Source organism: Pristiophorus japonicus, chromosome 6 (assembly GCF_044704955.1).
Source record: "Pristiophorus japonicus isolate sPriJap1 chromosome 6, sPriJap1.hap1, whole genome shotgun sequence".
Taxonomy (NCBI): domain Eukaryota; kingdom Metazoa; phylum Chordata; class Chondrichthyes; family Pristiophoridae; genus Pristiophorus; species Pristiophorus japonicus.
This window is the reverse complement of record NC_091982.1, coordinates 113,358,528-113,381,135: the sequence shown is the minus strand read 5'-3', so window position 1 is coordinate 113,381,135 and position 22,608 is coordinate 113,358,528. Positions and strand designations below refer to the sequence as shown.

At 41.7% G+C, this 22,608-nt stretch overlaps 1 protein-coding gene across 2 annotated transcripts in view; it reads right to left on the bottom strand.

Annotated features, from left to right (window-relative positions):
• The window catches only part of LOC139265759 (fibronectin type-III domain-containing protein 3A-like), a 207,236-nt gene that overhangs the window by 99,282 nt on the left and 85,346 nt on the right, over positions 1–22,608 (bottom strand). For both annotated transcript variants that reach the window (XM_070883127.1, XM_070883128.1), the window contains exons 3-4: positions 6,150–6,225; positions 4,833–4,909 (exon numbers count right to left, since the gene is read on the bottom strand). In XM_070883127.1, coding sequence (XP_070739228.1) covers positions 4,833–4,909; positions 6,150–6,225 — 153 coding nt within the window. The remainder of the gene's footprint in view (positions 1–4,832; positions 4,910–6,149; positions 6,226–22,608) is intronic.

Below are 22,608 nucleotides of genomic sequence, written 5' to 3'. Positions count from 1 at the left end.
GGAGTAGAGGCAGCAACATGGGCAGGGATTGTTTGTTTTTTCATTGAAAAGTTTGACACAAAATTTACTGAAGTTATTAAAGTTAAAAAAAGTTAAGTTAAGCTAAGTACAACTGTACTTACAAATGTTTAATAAACATTTTTATTTGACATTTAACGTGAATCTTGTGCACTATTTTTTTAATCCAGCACTAGAAAATCTTTTTAGATGATGTCACGGATACAACAGGCCAAATAGCCTCCTTCTGTGTTGTAACCAGTTTAAGTTTAAATGAAACGGGCAGGTTCTATAAACTATACTGGTACCAAGGTGTTCATGGATCCTGACTTGTTCTGGCATGTACCCAATTCCTGCATCGCAGGACCATGGTACATTTATCAGTGACCCTGAATATCCATCAATAACTTGGTATTTTTATTTGAATGGGGAGAAATTACAACATGCTGAGATGCAGAGGGACCTGGGGGTCCTTGTGCATGAAACTCTTTTTGGAGTTTATCTGCAAAAACAAAAGACATTAAACCGTGCCACCCTACCTGGGTGACACACCAGACATTTACAAGGCCCTTTTTTTCCCTTTTTTTGTTTTTTTTTGCGTTTTTCTTTTTTTTTGGTTTTTTTTTGGGCACTAAAATCACAATTTTTCCCCAGTGCCCCCTATAAAAGGGAAGGGGGACACTAAAAGCACCGGCAATGCATGAATCCCAAAAAGTTAGTTTGCAGGTGCAGCAGGTAATCAGGAAGGCAAATGGAATGTTGGCATTCATTGCAAGAGGGATGGAGTACAAAAGCAGGGAGGTCCTGCTGCAACTGTATAGGGTATTGGTAAGGCCGCACCTGGAGTACTGCGTGCAGTTTTGGTCACCTTACTTAAGGAAGGATATACTGGCTTTGGAGGGGGTACAGAGACGATTCACTAGGCTGATTCCGGAGATGAGGGGGTTACCTTATGATGATAGATTAAAGACCCAGTCTACTCACTCGTTGGAGTTCAGAAGGATGAGGGGTGATCTTATAGAAACATTTAAAATCATGAAAGAGATAGACAAGATAGAGGCAGAGAGGTTGTTTCCACTGGTCGGGGAGGCTAGAACTAGGGGGCACAGCCTCAAAATACGGGGGAGCCAATTTAAAACCGATTGAGAAGGAATTTCTTCTCCCAGAGGATTATGAATCTGTGGAATTTTCTGCCCAAGGAAGCAGTTGAGGCTAGCTCATTGAATGTATTCAAGTCACAGATAGATAGATTTTTAACCAATAAGGGAATTAAGGGTTACGGGGAGAGAGCGGGTAAGTGGAGCTGAGTTCACGGCCAGATCAGTCATGATCTTATTGAACGGTGGAGCAGGCTCGAGGGGCTAGATGGCCTACTCCTGTTCCTAATTCTTATGTTCTTATGTTATGTTCTTATGGTACTAGTATGTAATCTTATAAAGCCAGGGTTTTCAAATGTAACCCAATTTGAGGCAGTTAATGAGTGGTAGGAGCCTGGTGGCACAAACAAAGACACATTTTGGCGGGATTCAATTTTTCACCTAAGTATTATGCTCAATTCATGTGACCAGGCTCTTTGCATAAACTACTACAGAGAGTCCAGAGATTTTAGAGATTCTAATAAGGTCCACACCAATCAATTATTAATTTTAATCAGTAAGAATATCTGATTGGCAATCAAGTTGTCATTAGGCATGCTTCAATACAAGGTAGTAAACATACTTATCTGGTTGATCAGACCCTATTCTAGTGGATAATAATATGTTTACAGTAATAAAATATCCCTTAAAATATATTATTGTTTATTCAGGTCAACCTACGCATTGCAACACTGTCTTCAAATGTAAACTGAGATAAACATTGCAAATGTAAGGGAGACTATTTAAAGACAAAAATCAATGCCCAGTCTTAATATAATCCTTTCCAATGTGCCTGGAGTTTGTTGAACAGTCTTGCGTGAAGGACCATCGGCCAGGGACAGCAGCGGGTCGGATCAGGTGTTGCAATGTGCATGGAGTTTTCTCTACAAAGGAAAAGGCTCTTCTTCATGTTGTGATGTGCCTGCAGTTTGGTCTTCGAGGGAAGAGGCTCCTCTGAATGTATTGATGTGCCTGGAAGTATCTTTTGAAACTTACCTGGAGTTGGGACTTCGAGGGAAAAGGCTGTTCTGGAATTTATTTTTTTAAATTTGCCTGCAGTTTGCTCATCCATGGCAAAGGCCCATCTGTAAGTTTTATTTTGCCTGCTTTATTTTTACCTGCAGTTATTTGCTCAGATAAGTGTGGAGGACCTTTAGCCAGGGACGATTTCATTAAGTTAAGGCAGGCTTTTTCCAAATGGGCTCTAATGTCTCTGTGCAGCATTTTTTTTTTTTAAATTGGTGGTGGGGAAAATGGCCTTAATGGCCAGAAACGTGCGGAATCACTTTTTAATGTGGACCAGCGCCAAAACATTTGGCGCCAAAAACTCTGCCACTGATAGTTGCCGCTTGTGCAAGATTAAAAATGACCATCTATGCCAAAAAAAGAAAAATCACTGGGAGCCAAAAAATCGCCGCCCAATGATGAGGAAAATAGAGGCCCTAAGAGTTTGAGAGCAATGTCCAAACCAGCCTGATCTGTGGTATAGCCAAGTAAAGGGAAACAGACTTTCTTTAGACAGGGAAGTTTCAGCCCAGGACTAAAACGACACAGTCCAGGATTGCACAGCTCTCTATCCAATTAATGACTCAAAGCCATTACCATTCCCCAGTGAAATAAGGCACCTGACAGTTCCAGAGACCGACCTCAACTTGTTATGCAAATCATTGAGAAATGTTGGGAATACCAAGCCTTTGCCAAAACTGAGTAGTCTGCTCAGACAGTGTGTACAAACCAGTGAAGTGCAGAAATTGCTGCTTGCTGGATAGAGAAAGGGTACCAACATCACGAAAACCCAGGATTTAAAAAAAGTTACTTTGCTGTTTCCTTTGAACATTCCCTCTAACATCTTTGCCTGGATAAATCTTCCCTTCTAAAGATTCCTCAAAACTTACCCATAATCTAGGCCGACACTCTAGTACTGAGGTCAGAGGTGCTGTCTTTCAGATGAGATGTTAAACCAAGACGTCTGCTTGCCCAGGTGGACTTAAAAGATCCCACGGCACTATTTCGAAGAGCAGCAGGGGAGTTATCCCTGGTGTCCTGGCCAATATTTATTCCTCAATCAACATCACTAAAAACAGATTATTTGCACATTATCGCATTGCCGTTTGTGGGAGCTTGCTGTACGTAAATTGGCTGTTGTGTTTCCTACATTACAACAGAGACTACACTTCATTGGCTGTAAAGCGCTTTGGAATGTCTGGCAGTCGTGAAAGGCGCTATACAAGTGCAAGTCTTTTTTTCTGTTTTCAACAGTGCCTTCAATCACCAACTCTTCTCCTGTAACTAATCAGTCAGCATTTTCACCCCGAATCGCTACATTAAAGGCACCATATAAATGCAAGTTATGTTACTGTTAAAAGATTTATAAAGAATGACCGCTGCACTCTCTCCTTTAGAATTAGTTGAACTTTTGGAATCATTATTTTGGTTCCACAATAGTTTGTGCAATACTGGCCAAATATAAAGAAGATAACTGGAGATGATTACTTTCAAAGTAAAGTATGTTCCACTTTAAATATTCCCCATTACTGAACTACATTTTTTTTATTCAGATACAGAAAAAATAATAGCTGGAGAGCTCCTCTGTGAAACAAAAAATCTGTTCACTGCTAGAAAAAACTATGGTGGTCTAAACCAAGGAGGTTCCCATGGAAGATATCTACTACTTCCAATTAACTTGAATATACTTGTTCTATTTATATTGTACTGATGGTTGATATCACTTTCAACCTATTATTTTTATTTTGAAAGGGTCCATTTTTCAATTCAAAGGAGCTCTCTAACTAAAGCCTTCAGCAAAAGTGTTAAACATGCACACCACGACATACATGAATGAATAAGGACTTCACTGAAAGTACTTATTCCAATTGTTATATTGTCCTTTCAACATCCACATTTTAAAATATGAATGAAACACGTATATGCCTCGCAAGTTCCAGGTTTACGCAAGGGCTGCGCAGGCACGAAAACTCGGAACTTGCGATCCTCTTGACAGATCCTCCGCATCTCCGGGAAATGGACTTTCGCTGGCGGAGAGGAACCAGCGCAAAGGTGAAAATAAATATTAAAATAAATTTAAATTCAAAAACCTGCAAAATAAGTTTGTGTTATTTTTGGCCCCATAAAAAATGTTTACATTTATTTTTCTAAAAATTAAATTATTTAAAATATTTAATTAAATTGTATTTTAATTAATTTTAAACATGTAATGATTTTTTTTAATTTCAAGGTTGTGTACATGTATTTTTTGGGTGATCACTATTAAGCTTATGGGAAATCAGTTTGTAAATGGAATCCCCATAAGCATAATGGGAATCACCTTTCGGATTGGTTGGGCCGGGAAACTTGCGAACCACCTGCGCCCTGGGATACGTGGGCCTTTACGCAGGAGCTCGAGTATCCACGAATCCAGGACCATCAGGTAGCTGAGTAGATTTATTGCAGTTCGGAGGCATTGGCCCACAGGAAGCCTCCAACCGAAGCAAGTTCAGGCCCATTATATTCCCCAGAGCAAGAGCATATGCAATCATGACAAGCAAGTTAAAGTACCTATATAAAAGTTACTGAACCTTGCAAAGCTGGCGACATGTTTCTACTTTCATCCTTTAACTGAAATCCTGCATGCATATAGAGAGCTTGAATTGGCAAATGCCATTAGATATCTTGCACTAAAATTCAGGAAACGTACAGTACCTGTGAGACATAACCAGGAGGCACATAAATTGGAGGCATAGAGCCATTTGGTGACATCATGGGAACATGAGCAGGACCTAAAAAATAATAATTTAAACAATAAAGGTCTGCATTTTAAAAAAAAAACAATCCAACACTCCACATGTGGCAATTAAGACCTACTGCATATATATATTTAATAATAAAGCTTCCTTATTCTGACACTTTCCAGTGTCCCGTGCACAAAAGTGCATTTGTAGATGCGAGGTGGGGATATCAAGCTTAGCTGTGTTGCACCCCTCCCCTGTCGCCGAATAGTCCACCAATTCACTGTCTAGGCTTAAAGAATGGCCAGTTCCACAAGGTACCACAGCCTTCACCACAGAAAGATTAAGGAATAAAAATTAGGAAATTTAAAAAAGTCAAGTGCCAGCGCATTTGTAATTTTCCACTTGGCTGTTGATTCACCAAATGGTTGTTCCTCATCCAGTTTCACATGCAGGACCCTGGATCGGCAGGAACAATGGTTGCTCTTTTCAGGTTCTTGAGTCTTTGAACTCTGCATCTTCAATGTTGTGTTACCCTTCAACACAGATAGACTGCTTTTGCTCTCCATTGCAGGAAACCTGAAAGCAATTTTTGAGGTGATGGAATGGGACCTAGCTCATTTCGATGAACCTCTTCAGCAAGAATCATTCACAAAACAGGAAGGTCCGAGGGCGAAAAGCAGGCTTCATCTGCAGCAGTTTATTCAGATTGTGTATCCCCTAATAACTGTAAATTATGATTGCTTTACAGGTATCATGTCCAGTGCCACTTTAATACTGTCTCCACCACCTCCTTATTGACACACCAGAAATGAAATAGTAACAAGGTCAAAACAGAAATTAAAATCCATACCTCAGTAAAATGTATAATGAAATACAAGACAGTCATAATTTTGCCAAAAAGCACAAAAAATAAAATTTAGCTGACATCAGAAAAGTTTTATTTTCAGAATGATAAATAAATACAGGTACAGTAAATACCATCGCTTGTCTACACTGCATTCCAAACTCATTTTAATCATGAGTTTTCATGAATCATAATATTTTCACACTGTTTCAGGCATGTAGCCAAACATTCACTGCTCGAGACTGTAGATTACAAGTTCTTTCAAGAGGGCTCATATAATAACATTGGCGAAGGGGGGTGGGGTTAACAATATTGTTACCGACGGAAAACAAGTTTACTTTCAAAGGAAATTCTAACATGCTATCAGGTTCCTCATTGTTCTATATATTGAAGCTTTATTTACCACACAGTACTTATTTTTGTATGTGGTCATTATACACATACCTTGAATACACTGAATGTGACCATCTTCTGTTCTAATTGTGAATGTTTCCCCAGGATTAACTTGTACCAGTATAACCTGAAAATGCAGAATTGAAACAGGATAGTGTATTACAGCACTATTTTTAATAGAGATAGTTTCAAATTTATCATTGCATTACGTATACTTACCCACTGACATCTTTATCTTTATATTACACACATTTATCAATGCGAACATACAAAATAATTTCAAAGTTATCATATTCGATCACAAAAAACATACCAGGGGCGGAGCCAGGTCCCTGCACCGAAAACAGTGCCGGGACCTCTGCACATGCGCGCTACAGTGGGCGCACAAGTGCAGTGAGCTCCAGGCGCCCGAAACTGTGTGGGAGGGGCCGAAGCACGCAGCCCCTAGCCCTGGCCGAATGGCCTCACTGGGGCTGCGTGAATAAGGCTCCTCCCACGGCTAGCTCCTGCTTCCTCCTGACCCGACTCGACTCCCGCTTCCAGACCAGACCCCCCCCCACCCCCAACCCCGGACCGGACCCGACACCCGCCCCCACACCCGACCCAACGCCACCTACCTGTAAATCTGGTGCTGGGGACGAGCCCTGCCCGAAGTCTCGGGCCCAGCCCATTCAGCCTCCCTCCCCCTTCTCCTCCCCCCCCCCCTCAATCTCCTTTCTCCCCCCCCAAAATCTCCTTTCTTCCCCCCCCCCCAATCTCCTTTCTCCCCCTCTCCCCATCCCTCCCCCTTCTCCCCCATCTCGCTGTCAGAAACACAGACACTGACAGACAGAGAATGAGAGACACACAGACAGACAGAGAGATAGAGACACTGACAGAGACACAGAGGGGGGGCATCCCAGTACGCTATTGGAGGGCTCCCGGTGCTGCAGTCGGTAAGTAGAAAATGTTTTATTTATTGATTGTTTAAAAAATTTCTTATTAATTTTTTTTGATTGATTTATTGGTTGATTTATTGATGTATTTATCATTTATTATGGCTCTTTATTTGTAAAACTGAAGTGTTTAATGTTTGTAAACTTCCCTTTAAACACCCTCCCCCCACCCCCACCATTCCCTACGCCTGATTTGTAACCTATGCCTGATTTTCTAAAGTGTAGACAAGGTTTTTTCGAGCATACAAAAATCTTCACTTGCTCCATTCTAAGTTAGTTTGGAGTAAGTTTTCACTGATGAAAAACAGGCATAAGTGGCCGGACACGGCCCCTTTTGAAAAAAAAAATTCTGTTCCAAAGTGAAACTGTTCTAACTGACTAGAACTGGAGCAACCTAAATGATGAGAATTCCGATTTCTAAGATACTCCGTTCTACACCAGTTGCTCCTAAAAATCAGGAGCAAATCATGTGGAAACTTGGGGCCTATAGTGCCAATTTTAAAAGTTGACGTGGCAAAGATTAAAACAACATTATGCTTCCCCCTAAAAACAAGCACAATAATCACTGAAGCAAACCAAGTTATATGAAACATTTTGTATTTGTTGCCAGAAGTTACTCCTTGTTCTGACTAGATGTTCTTTTTGTAAAAAACACATTACTGAATTCAGTGGTTTGCTCTGACATTATGTATTTAGCGTTGTCCCAAACAGGATAAACATCCTTCTAACATTCTCACAATGCACTATGGACTCCAACTCAGTACATGCGTTAAAGGAATGATTACCTAAAGCAACAGACTATAAAATAATTAACTTAATCAATAATATTATTTTGAACAAATTTATTTAGTTTAAAAAACATGAGATTACACATACAGCAAATATATTGAATTACCTGTTGGATAATGCCTGATCAGACCAGGAGGATCTGATGCTCTACATTTTGAAGTGTTAACATTTAGTGAGGCAAAACTCAATCCTTGCAACTATTAAATTTCAAATTCAGAATACTATCATTGCAACCAATCCCCTGCAAACAGATCAATTTTTTTTGCCAGTGTCTGGACTGTGTCGGCTCTACAACTGAACAAACATACTTTATAAGACCCCAGGGTCAAACCAATCCTTGGACACCATATAGAAACGAGAAGCTTTCTAGTGAATCTGCATTTTTCAAGTTAACTTCAAGAAATTCAGTTTCAGGAAACAGACTAAGACAATTATACTCAGCTTGGATTTTAATATATTTGTTCCAAAACACCCAATCAGTGCAGCTTTAGTGCTTGAATAACTGAATGTACAATTTGTCAAAAACTTCTGCCCCTGGTTCAAAATTACATTAGGGCCAGTAGGTATTGTCTCGGCAACAAATTGGTAATATAAATAACTTGTGATTTAAATGTTATTGACTAGATCCAGTATTTGGTCAAGATTTAAGGTTAACACGACTGCTTTTATGGTTTCAAGTCCTGCAGCTAAAGTCTGCCGGAAGGTTTATAAGTCAGTGTAGCAGATGGTCAAGTTATACACCCATTTCGCTTGAAACCTTTCATGCTGTGCAGAGAATGAAAATTTTTATATTCAAATAGCCATATACCAGCTTCAACATACTTCCGCAAGTATTTCTTGAAGGATGCAAAGTATGTTCTTTTATGAAGATTAAAAGCAAAACATTCAGGGATGCTTGAGGAAGCAGCAAACAATGATACTGTTGTTAACTCCTTCTCTATAGATCACCTCTGATCAAAATTAATCCAGCTTAAATGCACTGCCAGCCAGTCACCATGACAACGAAGTCAACAGAAAAAACCCTGCAGAATCAACATACATCAGTCACAAAATTGAAGAATTGAGACATAGATCCCCCGCATTCAGGAACGCTTGCTAATGGAGGGTAATAAATTGACACAGTCGAGGCAGTAGCTACACATGGTAGACTTTATTATTCTATGCCTCACTGAACACATTTAGGCCGCAAGAGAATTCAATTTCAAAATGCAGTTGATACCTCGCATTTTCTCCATGACAACAAAAAGTAGGTTAGCGGAACACAAAATCTCAGCTAACCATAAGCAGGTCATACTGGGCTTTAAGCACTATAGGGTATCTCTTTCCCCCTTCAACCCTACACTGAAGTTTCTTACCATTCAGAATCAATGCTAATATTCACTCATTTATATCTTGAAGTTGATTAATAATCCTAGTCACAATGTTTGTTAATTTAACCACCTCCAGAGAAGGGTTAAAACAGAAAGGGAAATTGTCTACAAAGCTAGCCTGCATTCTGGTGCTTTTGATGAACAGTTTTTGAGCAGCAGATTGAAATCCAGTAGACCAGCACAGGTAGAAAAGCACAACTGTACTCTTTGTATCAAAACTTCATCTGCAGCAGTATCTTGCTGATAGACAACAAATTTAACTATTATTTATATAAAGCCATATTCACAGGAAAAAGCAGGAAATGCACATTGATTCTGTATTTTCAAAAATATTATTAAACAGCATAGCACCAGATATTTATATTGATTTGCAATGTTCACTGAATTCAACAGTGCCACAAAGTTGGCAGAAAGATCTCCTGAATGAAAGTCCAGAAAAGTAGACAAAATAATCCAGTCCAACTGAGATAACCCCGACTTCTGTTGGTGATCAATTTTATTATGTACAAGTAAACCATCCACCAGATCCTGGGTACTGTTACATATGACAAGAAGTGTCACATCATGCATGCACTACTTTTAAGCAATGTCTAGGTAAACAAGTGTCTCAGTTGTGGAAGATACTAACTGCTTCTTTTTCTTTCTTAGCAGAGGCCCAGTACCAACTGATACTGTAGTTTTCTTTACCTTGGTAACAGTATACAGCAGGAATTTTCCCCGCCAGTATTCCGAGAATGGAAATGGCCAAACCCAGCTAAAGCAGGTCTGAAGGAGACCAATACAGATTCCAAGCTAGTTTGACAGCCCCACCCCTTTGTAATGCTTAAACAGATCGTTGTGTAAGGCACAGATCTGGACTTCTTGAGCAGCACTCAATTTTTCCAGTATTGTTGCACCAGAACATAATAGCAGCTGGAATATGCCATTTGGCCCTGCTGCGCCATTCAACAAGATCATGGCGGATCTTCTATCTTGATTCCACCTACCTGCACTATCCCCACATCCCTTAATTCCCAAAAAATTATCGACCGGTCTTGAACATACTCAATGACTGAGCATCCACAGCTCTATGAGGTAGAGAATTACAAAGATTCACAACCCTTTTTAGTAAAGAAATGTCCCCTCATCTCAGTCCTAAATGGTCGATCCCTTATTCTGAGACTGTGACACCTGCTTCTAGACTCCCCAGCTAGGAGAAACATTTTCCTAGCTTTAAACCTGTAAAAACCCTTAAGAATTTTATATGTTTCAATTAGATCACCTCTCATTCTTCTAAACTCAAGGGAATACAAGTCTAGTCTATTCAATCTCTCCTCATAGAGCAATTCCCTCATCCAAGGAACCAGTCTAGTGAACATTCATTGCATTCCCTCTAAGGCAAGGATATCTTTCATTAGGCAAGGAGACTAGAACTGTACACACTATTCCAGGTGTGACATCACCAATGCTGTGTGTAATTGTAGGAAGGCTTCTTTACCCTTATACTAAAATCCCTCTGTCAAAAGCTAACAGACCATTTGTTTTCTTAATTGCTTGCTGTACCTGCATGATAACTTTGTGATTCATGTACAAGGACAGCCAGGACCCCCTGAATGTAAACATTCCCCAGTCTTTCACTATTCAAAAATATTCTGTTTTGTGTGACCTACCAAAGTGGATAACTTCACACTTCCTCACATTGTATTCCATTTGCCATGGTCTTGGTCCAATCTGTCTATATCTCTCTGTACCCTCTTTGCGTCCTTCTCACACTACTGCCCCATCTAACTTTGTACTGTCAGCAAACATGGATAGATTACACTCAGTCCGTTCATCCAAGTCATTAATATAGATTGTAAATAGCAGAGGCCCAAGCACTGATCCTTGCGTACCCCACTAAATACAGCCTGCCAACCCGAAAAAGTCCCATTTATTCCTACTCTGTTTTCTGTCCATTAACCAACCCTCAATCCATGCTAATATATTACCCGCTATCCCATGAGTCCTAATTGTGTAATAACCTCTTGCGTGGCATCTTATTAAATGCCTTTTGAAAATCCAGATACACTACATCCACTGGTTCCCTTATCCACAGTACTAGTCACATCTTCAAAAAACTCGAACAGATGTGTCAAACACGATTTCCCTTTCATAAAACCATGTTAACTCTGCCTAATATTACAATTTTCTAAGTGCCCTGTTACCACGTCCCTAGCATTTTGTCTACTGCTGATGTCAGGCTAACTGTCCTAGTTTCACCATTTTTTTTTCATCCTCCTTTCTTAAATAGCGGGGTTATGTCTGCTACCTTCCAATTCTTGCAGATTGTTCTAGAATCTAGGGAATTCTGGAAGATTAATACCAATGCATCCACTTTCTCTGCAGCAACCTCTTAAAACCCTAGGATGCAGGTCATTAGGTCCAGGGGATTTTTCGCCACTTAATCCCATTAATTTCTCCAGCACTATGTTTTTAGTTATACTGATTTTTTTCAAGCTCCTCATTCCCTCCAGGACCTTGGTTCCCCATTATTTCCGGAATGTTTTTGTGTGTTCCACCATGAAGACAGATATAAAAGTATTTGTTTAATGTCTCCACCATTTCCTTGTTGCCCAATTATAATTTATCCTGTCTGACTCCAATGGGCCCATGTTTACTTTCATTAATCTCTTTCTATTTACATACCTATAAAAGAGTTTACAATCTGTTTTTATATCTCTTGCTAATTTACTCATTCTTTTTTCTTTTTCCTTATCAACTTTGCTGAATTCTAAAATCCTCCCAATCCTCAGGCTTACTACTCTTTTTGGCAATATTTTAAGCCTCTTCCTTTGATATAATAATATCTTTTACTTCTCTTGTTAGCCATGGATGGACCACTTTTCCTGTGGGGTTTTTGTGCCTTAAAGGAATGTATATTTGTAGTAAATTATGTATTAGTTCTTTTACCCTTGTTAGATGCACTGCTAATTTCCTTATTTATTCTCTGCCTTACAAGTACTGTTTGAGGGCCTATAAACAACTACCAAGAAGCTGCCAGCTCTCCTGAAGTTTCCCTGTGGCAATTCCTGGCGTGGATATAATCATGGAAGTTGAGCTACCATTACCGTGCAGAATCCTAAATAAATAGAGCAGAAAGACACGTACTGGTGTCTGAGTTTGCCTATCGCTATAGTATACAGTATTTAGAGCCTCCAATCTTCAACTAAGTGGAAGAAAAATTACATCAAACTTCTTTTTCTTAAATTTCACAACTGCAATTTTAATAAAATTTGTGTAAAGGGTTCCACTGATGGTCCAATGTGCAAATGCATCTCATGATATGGCACTCATCAAAAAGACTGGAGAGGTCCAAAGTAAGCACCAAGTTAGCTGATCTCAGCCTGGATTGCAGTGCAGGCACTGTAACCTGCCATCATTATCCAGAGTCTTGGGAAGTAAAATTAAATTTGCCAGGGTTCGCTAGCTACTACTCAATGATTCCTGCTGAAAATGGATGCAAAGCTTGGTTCTGAGAGCTTCTACTCACTGTTCAGACTTGCATAGGAAGAATAGCCAGAATGGACAAGATGGCTGGAGAACTGTGGCATCTTCAGAAAAGTACAGGTAAGGGGAAGCTAACTCACAAAAGAGAGAAAATGGTTTACAAATTAACTGGAGTTAAACAAGCACAAGTAAAACAAGAGTATTCAGCCTGCCAAAAGCAAAGATCATGACTTCTCTTGTGGAGACACTTTTACAAAATGTGGGAATATATCAAACAATTAAACACTGAGGACACCATCCATCGTGTTGTGTGGTACTACCACCGTGCTAAATGGGATAGATTTAGAACAGATCAAGCAGCTCAAAACTGGGCATCATGAGGTGGTGGGCCAGCAGCAGCAGCAGAATTGTTTCCACCATAATCTGTAACCTCATGGCCCAGCCTATCCCTCACTCTACCATCATCAGGCCAGGAGTCCAACGAGGAATACAGATGAGCATGCCAGGAGCAGCACCAGGCGTACCTAAAAATGAGGTGCCAACCTGGGAAGCTACAACACAGGACTACATGCATGCTAAAAAGTGGATGCAGCATGCCATAGACAGAGGTAAGCGATCCCACAATCACTGGACCAAAGCACTGCAGTCCTGCCACATCCAGTCGTGAATAAGGGGAGGAGGAGGCTCCATGAATATCCCCATCCTCAATGATGGTTGAGCCCAGTATGCGAGTGCAAAAGACAAGGCTGAAGAGTTTACAACCATCTTCAGCCAGATGCGCCGAGTGGATGCCACCTCCTCCTGAGGTCCCTACCATTACAGAAGCCAGTCCAGCCAAATCGATTCACTCCACGTGATATTAAGAAATGACTGAGCGCATTGGATACAACAGAGGCTATGGGTCCCGACAACATTCCGGCTGAAGACTTGTGCTCCAGAACTAGCCACATCTCTAGCCAAGCTGTTCCAGTACAGCTCCAACCCTGGCATCTACCCGACAATGTGAAAAACTGTCTAGGTATGTTCTGTCCACAAAAGGCAGGACAAAGCCAATCTGGCTAATTACCACTTCATCAGTCTACTCTCAATCATTAGCAAAGTGATGGCGATTTCGTCGACAGTGCTATTAAGCGGCACTTACTCACCAATAATCTGCTCACCAATGCTCAGTTTGGGTTCTGCCAGGACTACTGGGTTCCAGATCTCAGCCTTGGGCCAAACATGGACAAAAGAGCAGGATTCCAGAGGCGAGGTGCAAGTGACTGCCCATGATATCAAGTCAGCATTTGACCCAAGTATGGCATCAAGGGGCCCTAGTAAAATTGACGTCAGTGGGAATCAGGGGGAAAACACTCCACTGGCTGGATTCATACCTAGCACAAAGGAAGATGGTTGTGGTGGTTGGAAGTCAATCATTGCTGCAGGAGTTCCTCAGGGCAGTGTCCTAGGCCCAACAATCTTCAGCTGCTTCATCAATGACCTTCCCTGCATCATAAGATCAGAAGTGGGGATGTTCGCTGATGACAGCACAGTGTTCAGTGCCATTCACAACTCCTTAGATAATGAAGCAGTCCATGCCCACATGCAGCAAGAACTGGGCGACATTCAGGCTTGGGCTGCTAAGTGGCAAGTAACATTTGCGCCACACAAACATAGAACATAAGAAATAGGAGCAGGAGTAGCCCATAAGGCACCTCGAGCCTGTTCCACCATTCAATAAGATCATGGCTGATCTGATCATAGACTCAGCTCCACTCCCCTGCCCGCTCCCCATAATCCCTTATAATTTAAGAAACTGTCTATTTCTGTCTTAAATTTATTTAATGTCCCAGCTTCCACAGCTCTCCGAGGCAGCGAATTCCACAGATTCACAACCCTCAGAAGAAATTTCTCCTCATCTCAGTTCTAAATGGGCAGGTCCTTACCCTAAGATTATGCCCTCTAGTTCTAGTCTCCCCCACCAGTGGAAACATCCTCTCTGCATCCACCTTGTCAAGCCCCCTCATAATCTTATACGTTTCGATAAGATCACCTTTCATTCTTCTGAATTCCAATGAGTAGAGGACCAACCTACTCAACCTTTCCTCATAAGTCAACCCACTCATCCCCGGAATCAATCTAGTGAACCTTCTCTGAACTGCCTCCACAGCAAGTATATTCTTTCATATATATGGAAACCAAAACTGCTGCCGGTATTCTAGGTGTGGCCTCACCAATACCCTGTACAGCTGTAACAAGACTTCCATGCTTTTATACTCCCATCCCCTTTGCAATAAAGGCCAAGATTCCATTGGCCTTCCTGATCACTTGCTGTATCTGCATACTATCCTTTTGTGCTCCATGCACAAGTACCCCCGGTCCCGCTGTATTGCAGCACTTGGCAATCTTTCTCCATTTAAATAATAACTTGCTCTTTGATTTTTTTTCTGCCAATGTGCATGACCTCACATTTTCCAACATTTATACTCCATCTGCCAAATTCTTGCCCACTCACTTGGCCTGTCTATGTCCTCCTGCAGCCTCTTTATGTCCTCCTCACACATTATCCTTCCTCCCATCTTTGTATCCTCAGTAAACTTGGCCGCGTTACATTCAATCCCCTCTTCCAAGTCGTTAATATAGATTGTAAATAGTTGGGATCCCAGCATTGATCCCTACAGCACCCCACTAGTTACTGATTGCCAACTAGAGAATGAACCATTTATTCCGACTCTGTTTTCTGTTTGTCAGCCAATCTTCTATCCATGCTAATATATTACCCCCAACCCAGTGAACTTTTATCTTGTGCAGTAACCTTTTGTATGGCACCTTGTCAAATGCCTCTGGAAGCCCAGGCAGCGACTATAATTCAACAAGCGTGAGTCTAACTGCCGCCCCTTGACATTCAACGGCATTACCATTTGCCGAAGCCCCCACCATCAACATCCTGACCATTGGACCAGCCACATAAATACTGTGGCAACAAGAGCAGATCAGAGACTGGGTATTCTGCGGCGAGTGACTCACCTGACTCCCCAAAGCCTTTCCACAATCTACAAGGCACAGATCAGGAGTGTGATGGAATACTCTCCACTTGCCTGGATGAGCGCAACTCCAACAACACTCAAGAAGCTCAACACCATCCAGAGTAAAGCTGCCTGCTTAATTGGCACCTCATCCACCACCTTCAATATTCACTCCCTCCACCACCAGCGTACCGTGGCTGCAGTGCATACCATCTACAAGATGTACTGCAGCAACGCACCAAGGCTTCTTCGGCAGCACCTCCCAAACCTGCGACCTCTACCACGTAGAAGGACAAGGGTAGCAGGCGCATGGGACCACCACCAACTCCAAGTCACACTGACTTGGAAATACATCACCATTCCTTCATCGTCGCTGGGTCAAAATCCTGGAACTGGCCCCTGCCACAGTACTGAAACGGCTCTCAAAAAGTCACAAATGACATCCTATGAGTGTGACATAGATAAACTATCCCTCCTCGCCCTTCTGGACCTGTCTGCAGCCTTTGATACAGTTGGCCACATCATCCTCCTCAACACCTCTCCACCAATGTCCAGCTAGGTGGGACTGCACTCGCCTGGTTCCATTCTTATCTATCAATTGTAGCCAGAAAATCTCCTGCAATGGCTTCTCTTCCCACTCCAACATTGTTGCCTCTGGTGTACCCCAAGGATCTGTCCTTGGTCCACTCTTATTTCTCATATATATGCTGCCCCTTGGAGATATCATCTGAAAACACGGAGTCAGTTTCCACATATACACTGACGTCACCCAGCTCTACCTCTCCACCACTTCTCCTGTCCCCTGCTTGGTATCTAAATTGTCAAGACTGCTTGTCCGACATCCAGTACTGGATGAGCAGAAATTTTCTCCAATTAAATATTGGGAAGACTGAAGCCATTATCTTTGATCCTGCAACAAACTGCGTTCCCTAACTACGAACTAGAGGTCTTTGGAACTGATGTCAATATGTTCTTCTTCACCTTAGGCAGTCCTCCAGAGTCACGGATGACTTTATCTCCACATTGACTGTGTAGTGGTTACCACTACCAATGCTGTCATGGACAGATGCATCTGTGACAATAGATTATGGCTCCTTAATTCAATTATCACAGTTCTGATTACCACTATAGTGATTACTCGTTTTGGTTTTCATTTTATTTACATAAATTCGGTTTTTTTGCAAGTTTACGTTAAATTGCAAGGGAAACTACTTAGTAAGTTATTTAAGGCCTCATTAGAACTAATTTGCAGACAGTACCGATTGAGGCCTGGCAGCCAGGAGTGTCTTGTTACTTGCATAGAAGTTATATTTAAATACAAGTCAGATCCTGCTGTAGTAAAAATACTTGCATTTCAAACCGGTATTTACAGCTGGTCACCTACCTTTCAATATTTTCAGGATCAGTGTTGATCTTATTTTGTTTAGATTACAATATTTGTATTGCTCATAATGTACTGAAATGTTTAGAAAAACGAATAAAGCTACATGTAAACTGTGAAGCAGCTTTGAGCCACCAGTTATTTTTACAATATTTAACGGCAGGTGGCTGTGTAAAGGTTAAAACTGTAAACACATTATGAAGATCGCTATCAATGTACTGCATCAGTATCAGATGACACTGATTGGCTAACTGCTTTTCTCCTTAAATTGGAGATAAGACCATTAAACAAAAACATTTAGTTGTAACACTAGTCATCACTGGACTTGAACACAAAGCTTTGACCACAGATCCTTCCCTATTTGAATAAAACTTAATCCTTCATGGCCTGAATTCCCAATACTTTCCCCAAGACTGTCTCTACACTCAAATACTACTCGAGTTAAAATTCCACAACATAAGGCCATTAAGTATCCATAGCTAACCACAGAAATGATTCTTTTCAACCCAAGTCAAGGAATAGAGCTCTGCTTTATGGATGTGGTTAAAATCAATGATCGCACAATTCCCAAAACTGGCCTCAAAATCACAGCCACCCCTTTTACTCCAGACCGCTTTATCAGGTTATAACTTTGAGCCTCCCTCCCAACAAAATTGTAATTTCTGCTACTTCTCAGTTGAGTGAAATCCCAGGCATTGCATACTTCGACCACAAGTTTTGTTTTCTCCAAGCATCTCACATTCTAGTAATAGTTAATATTAATGAAAAACATAAAATTTGTATAATCCACAAAAAAAATTATTTTGGGACTGAGTATTGATGAAAATAACATTCTCTCAGACTACAATGAACATATTACACAAGTAATTGAAGATCAGACGGTAATGTAGGGCTGTGCTACCCTAAAACGTTTCACAACCATGCAATGCTTCGAAATTCCACAATACTTCTTTCCCTTAAGCCTTAGACCAAATGTACTTGCATGTCAATATTCAGTCTAACACGTTCAAACTTAATTCATTAGCTCCTCCTCTTCCACCTCCAACTACTTTTACCCTTCCCAGACCATCTCCCTTTGCTTCCAGCTTTTTCTCACTTTTATCAGACAGTTTGGGGTATTTTTACAATCACCACTACTCTGTGCCATCATAAAACATTCTTAAATTTTGCATCTTCATTCTGGTCAGATTTAGTATTGTAATATCTTTGGCCCACATCTCTCAGGGATTCTTCTGCTCTATTGGGCAGTTCACTTGGGAAAGCCAAGAAACTAAAGTTGTTTGACAGCCACTTGTCTATATCATCAATGTCCTCTGATGTGACTCTGCATGCGAGTATGGGCATGTCAGTCTGCCATTCACCTACATATTCTAGCTTCAATTCTTTTTACCTCTTTGATCCCAGTTTGTTTGTTGGTTTGAGATTTCTTTCAATTTTTTTATCCATTTTTTCCAAAAGCAGTTTTTATTTCTTCTCATCCATCTCTGATCTTCCATTAGTTAGTCTGCCATCAACACATAGCCCACACGCAATCTCAGCAGACTCTGGAAACATAGAAATTTACCGCACAGAAGGAGGCCATTTTGGCCCATTGTGTCCACGCCGGCCGACAAAGAGCCACACGGCCCTCGGTCAGCAGCCCTAAAGATTACATATAAACCGATGAACAATGGTGGAAAGGTAAAGAGTACCCAGCCCAACCAGTCCGCCCCACACAACTGACACCTCTTGCACTAAAACATTCTACATTCCACCCCAACCAGAGCCATGTGATCTCCCGGGAGAGGCAAAAACCAGATAAAAACCCAGGCCAATTGGGGGGAAAAAAAGGGAAAATTCCTCTCCGACCCATCCAGGCGATCGAAACTAGCCCAGATCACCCTGGCCGTATTCGATTCCCTGCATCATATCTGCGTCAGCCAACAAACGGTTATCAAGCCTAATCCCAATCATCAGCTCCAGGTCCGTAACCCTGCAGGCTACGGCAGTTTAAGTGCCCATCCAAGCACCTTTTAAATGTGGTGAGAGTTTCTGCATCCACCAGCCTTCTTGGCAGACTCCCACCACTCTCTGCGTGAAGCCCCCCCTCAAATCCCCTCTGAACCTTCCACCAACCACCTTAAAACTATGCCCCCTCATAATTGACCCCTCCACCAATGGAAATAGGCCCTTGCTATCCACTATGTCCAGGCCCCTCAGTATTTTGTACACCTCAATGAGGTCTCCTCTCAACCTCCTCTGTTTCAATGAGAACAAATCCAGCCTATCCAATCTATCCTCGTAGCTAAGATTCCCCATTCCAGGCAGTATCCTAGTAAATCTCCTCTGCACCTTCTAGTGCAATCACGTCCTTCCTATAATATGGTGACCAGAACTGCACACAGTACTCCAGCTGTGGCCTAACCAGATTATACAATTTAAGCATAACGTCCCTGCTCTTATATTCTATGCCTCGGCCAATAAAGGCAAGCATTCCGTATGCCTTCTTAACCACTTTATCCACCTGGCCTGCTACTTTCAGGGTGTTGTGTATCTGTAAAGCATGCACTCCCATGTTCCGCCACCAGGGAGCTCATCCTCTGAAGTCCCAAGGGATCCCAGCATCCCTTGGGAGCACTGTATATAAGCCGGCCCCTAAGGCCTGTTCCTCACTCTGGAGTGTCTTATTAAAGACTGAGGTCACTGTTACTTTGACCTCCCCATGTGCAGCCACATCTGTGTTAGGAACACAATACGTGGATAAGCACGCAAGGTCCCACTGTTCATCTGCACTATTAAGTGGCCTACCGCTTAATGTGTACACCCTTTCCTTATTAGCCCTCCCAAAGTGCATTACCTCACACTTCTTCGAATTAAATTCCATTTGCCACTGCTCTGCCCATCTGACTAGTAGATTGGTATCTTCCTGCAGTCCATGACTTTCCTCTTCATTATCAACCACACAGCCAATTTTAGTGTCGTCTGCAAACTTCTTAATCATACTCCCTATATTCAAATCTAAATCATTGATATACACCACAAAAAGCAAGGGACCCAGTACTGAGCCCTGCGGAACCCCAATGGAAACATCCTTCCAATCACAAAAACATCAAGCATTACCTTTTGCTTCCTACCGTGAAGCCAATTTTTGATCCAACTAGCCACTTTGCCCTGGATCCCATGGGCTTGAACCTTCGTGACCAGTCCACCATGTGGGACCTCATCAAAAGCTTTGCTAAAGTCCATATACACCACATTGTATGCACTACCCTCATCGACCCTCTTGATTACCCCCTCAAAAAATTCAATCAGGTTAGTCAAACACAATTTTCCCTTAACAAGTCCATGCTGACTGTCCCTAATTAATCTTTGCCTTGGAGTGTGAATTCCCAAATAGGTTTTCATTCCAGATCTTTCTGTTTGAGCTTTTGAAACATACTTGCCCCAGTTTTGTTTCAATAACAGTGTGTTTTAGAACTAAAATACTGTATACTTTAGTTGTTTTTAATTGCTGGTATGAAGACATTGGGCTCAAAATTGGCCCATCCTTTTTTTCGGCGCACTCTTGACTTTGTGGGCTGAAAAGGGCGCCGAAAAAATGTCGCCTGATTCTGGCCACGGCGTGGCCAGTCGATTGGAGAGCAAAGCTAGGGCCCTGCGCGAGAAATAGTGCAAGCAGCTCTCCACATGCGCATTGGAATGTGCGCGCATGTGCAGTAGCTCCTCGCACCCAACGCGTCCTGCAGCTTGTGTGGGAGGGACCCGATGCTCGCCGCCCCTATCCCTGGCCATGTGGTCTCACGCACCGGCCGGGCCTGCTGTGGAACGCACTGAGGCTGATCCTGATGCTTACAAGTGTGAGGGTTGTGAAGCCGGGTTCCTTCATATCAGTAGGTTGAGTCAGATATGAAAAACAATGCCACAAATGTGTTTCAAATGAAGACTTCGTCAACATTTCTCACTTCTTTAAACAAAAAGTGCCAGGCAAGACATCCTAAAGCTAGCTTTAGATAAGCTGAGTAGGAACAGGAGTGAGGTCAGACAGAGAGGATTCTTTGGGAAGGGATTGGAGCTGGGGCTGAGATAGGGCTCCCTGGGACTTGCCACGTCGCTGTTCCTGGGCTGAAGACGAAGGTAGGGTAGGACTTACTTCCTTCTGTTGCAGCGGCTGGCCCGCTGACTTCCCAGGCCAAGTTTTGATAGGAAGGTAGGTCTTAGTTTTATTTTTTTTATGTCTTCTTGAATGCTTACTACTTGTTGTGCTTTGTTTAGTGCTTTGCAAGGTCCTCTCCGCTTCCCTTCCGGCCCTAACTCTGGCCGAATGGTCTTGGATGTACCTACCTGTGCTGATTTCTTAACTCTCCGTAAGGGTTTTCTGTGCGGCCACAAGTGGCCACCTACGCTGGCCTAAGTTAGTTTGGAGCAACTATTAGCTGTCCAAAGTGGCCTAAATGGCCAAAACAGGCGTTGGTGTCTGGTAACTCCCCCTTTTGGAAAAAAAAACGTTAAAAATCCCAACTAACTCACTTACACTGGTGCAAATTGAATGTGCAAAATGGGGATTTTTATCATGCTCCAGAAAAATCAAGTTGCTCCAAAAAAAATGGAGCAACTCATGGACAATTTTGAGCCCATTGATTTGGATTCTAATGGAGCTCGCTCGTACACCTTCCATTCTCATCTCTGTCAAACTGCAAGTTCAATTGCAAGCATTTTAACTGAAATTTCTTGTTAACCCGTAGTTTCGCTTGAGGATATATGTTTCCAATATTTCTATTAAATTAACATACTCTTATAATTCACTTACATACTTTGAAGATTATTGTAACCCACCCAGAAAAATCACCAACTATGCAAAACCATTGTCAAAGTCGCATAAATGTGATTCAGAATTCCGACGCCAATATTAAGTCAGGATGTCTCCGACTTCAGTTATTTTTTCTTGTGCCCATGTGAAGACCAATTTCCACAGGCAAGCCTGTACTCCATTAGCCAAAATATGACCCTATCCACAATGTAATATGAGATAGTGAGCTGCAGGATGAACAATGAACCCTTTTACCCAGAGGTACACATAGGAAATAACATGATCATCACTATGTTCCTGAGCTCTCCAACTGATAGAAAATTAGCGTTGACATACTGTACTTAATTAATTTTACATCGTAATTTGAAACCAAACAGAAGAAAAAGTAACCACATTAGGCAGATGAATTAGTGCTTCACTTAACTTACGAATGTGCTTCAAAATAATAAAACACAGCTTTGAGGTTTGCTATAACAGCACAACATACATCAGTCCCCATAATACAGAATTATAAAAAAGACAACTTGGAGTCTTCCATTTGTCTTTACCTGTTAAGCAGTACAGCGAGAAGGGGCACAAAAGAACCTAGGCTAGGAGCCTGTATCATTTGCATTTCTACCCTTTGAATCCAAGCAGGACATAGGAAGATCCAAAAGGTAGCTTTCGAGTGAGCCAAAACTGTCAATTAAAGCCTAATTCAAAGGAATCAGTGTGATCTCCCAGAAACCTGTCTCAGGACCTGTTTCAGAACAAAGGTCATTTTTGAGCCACTTGCTTGC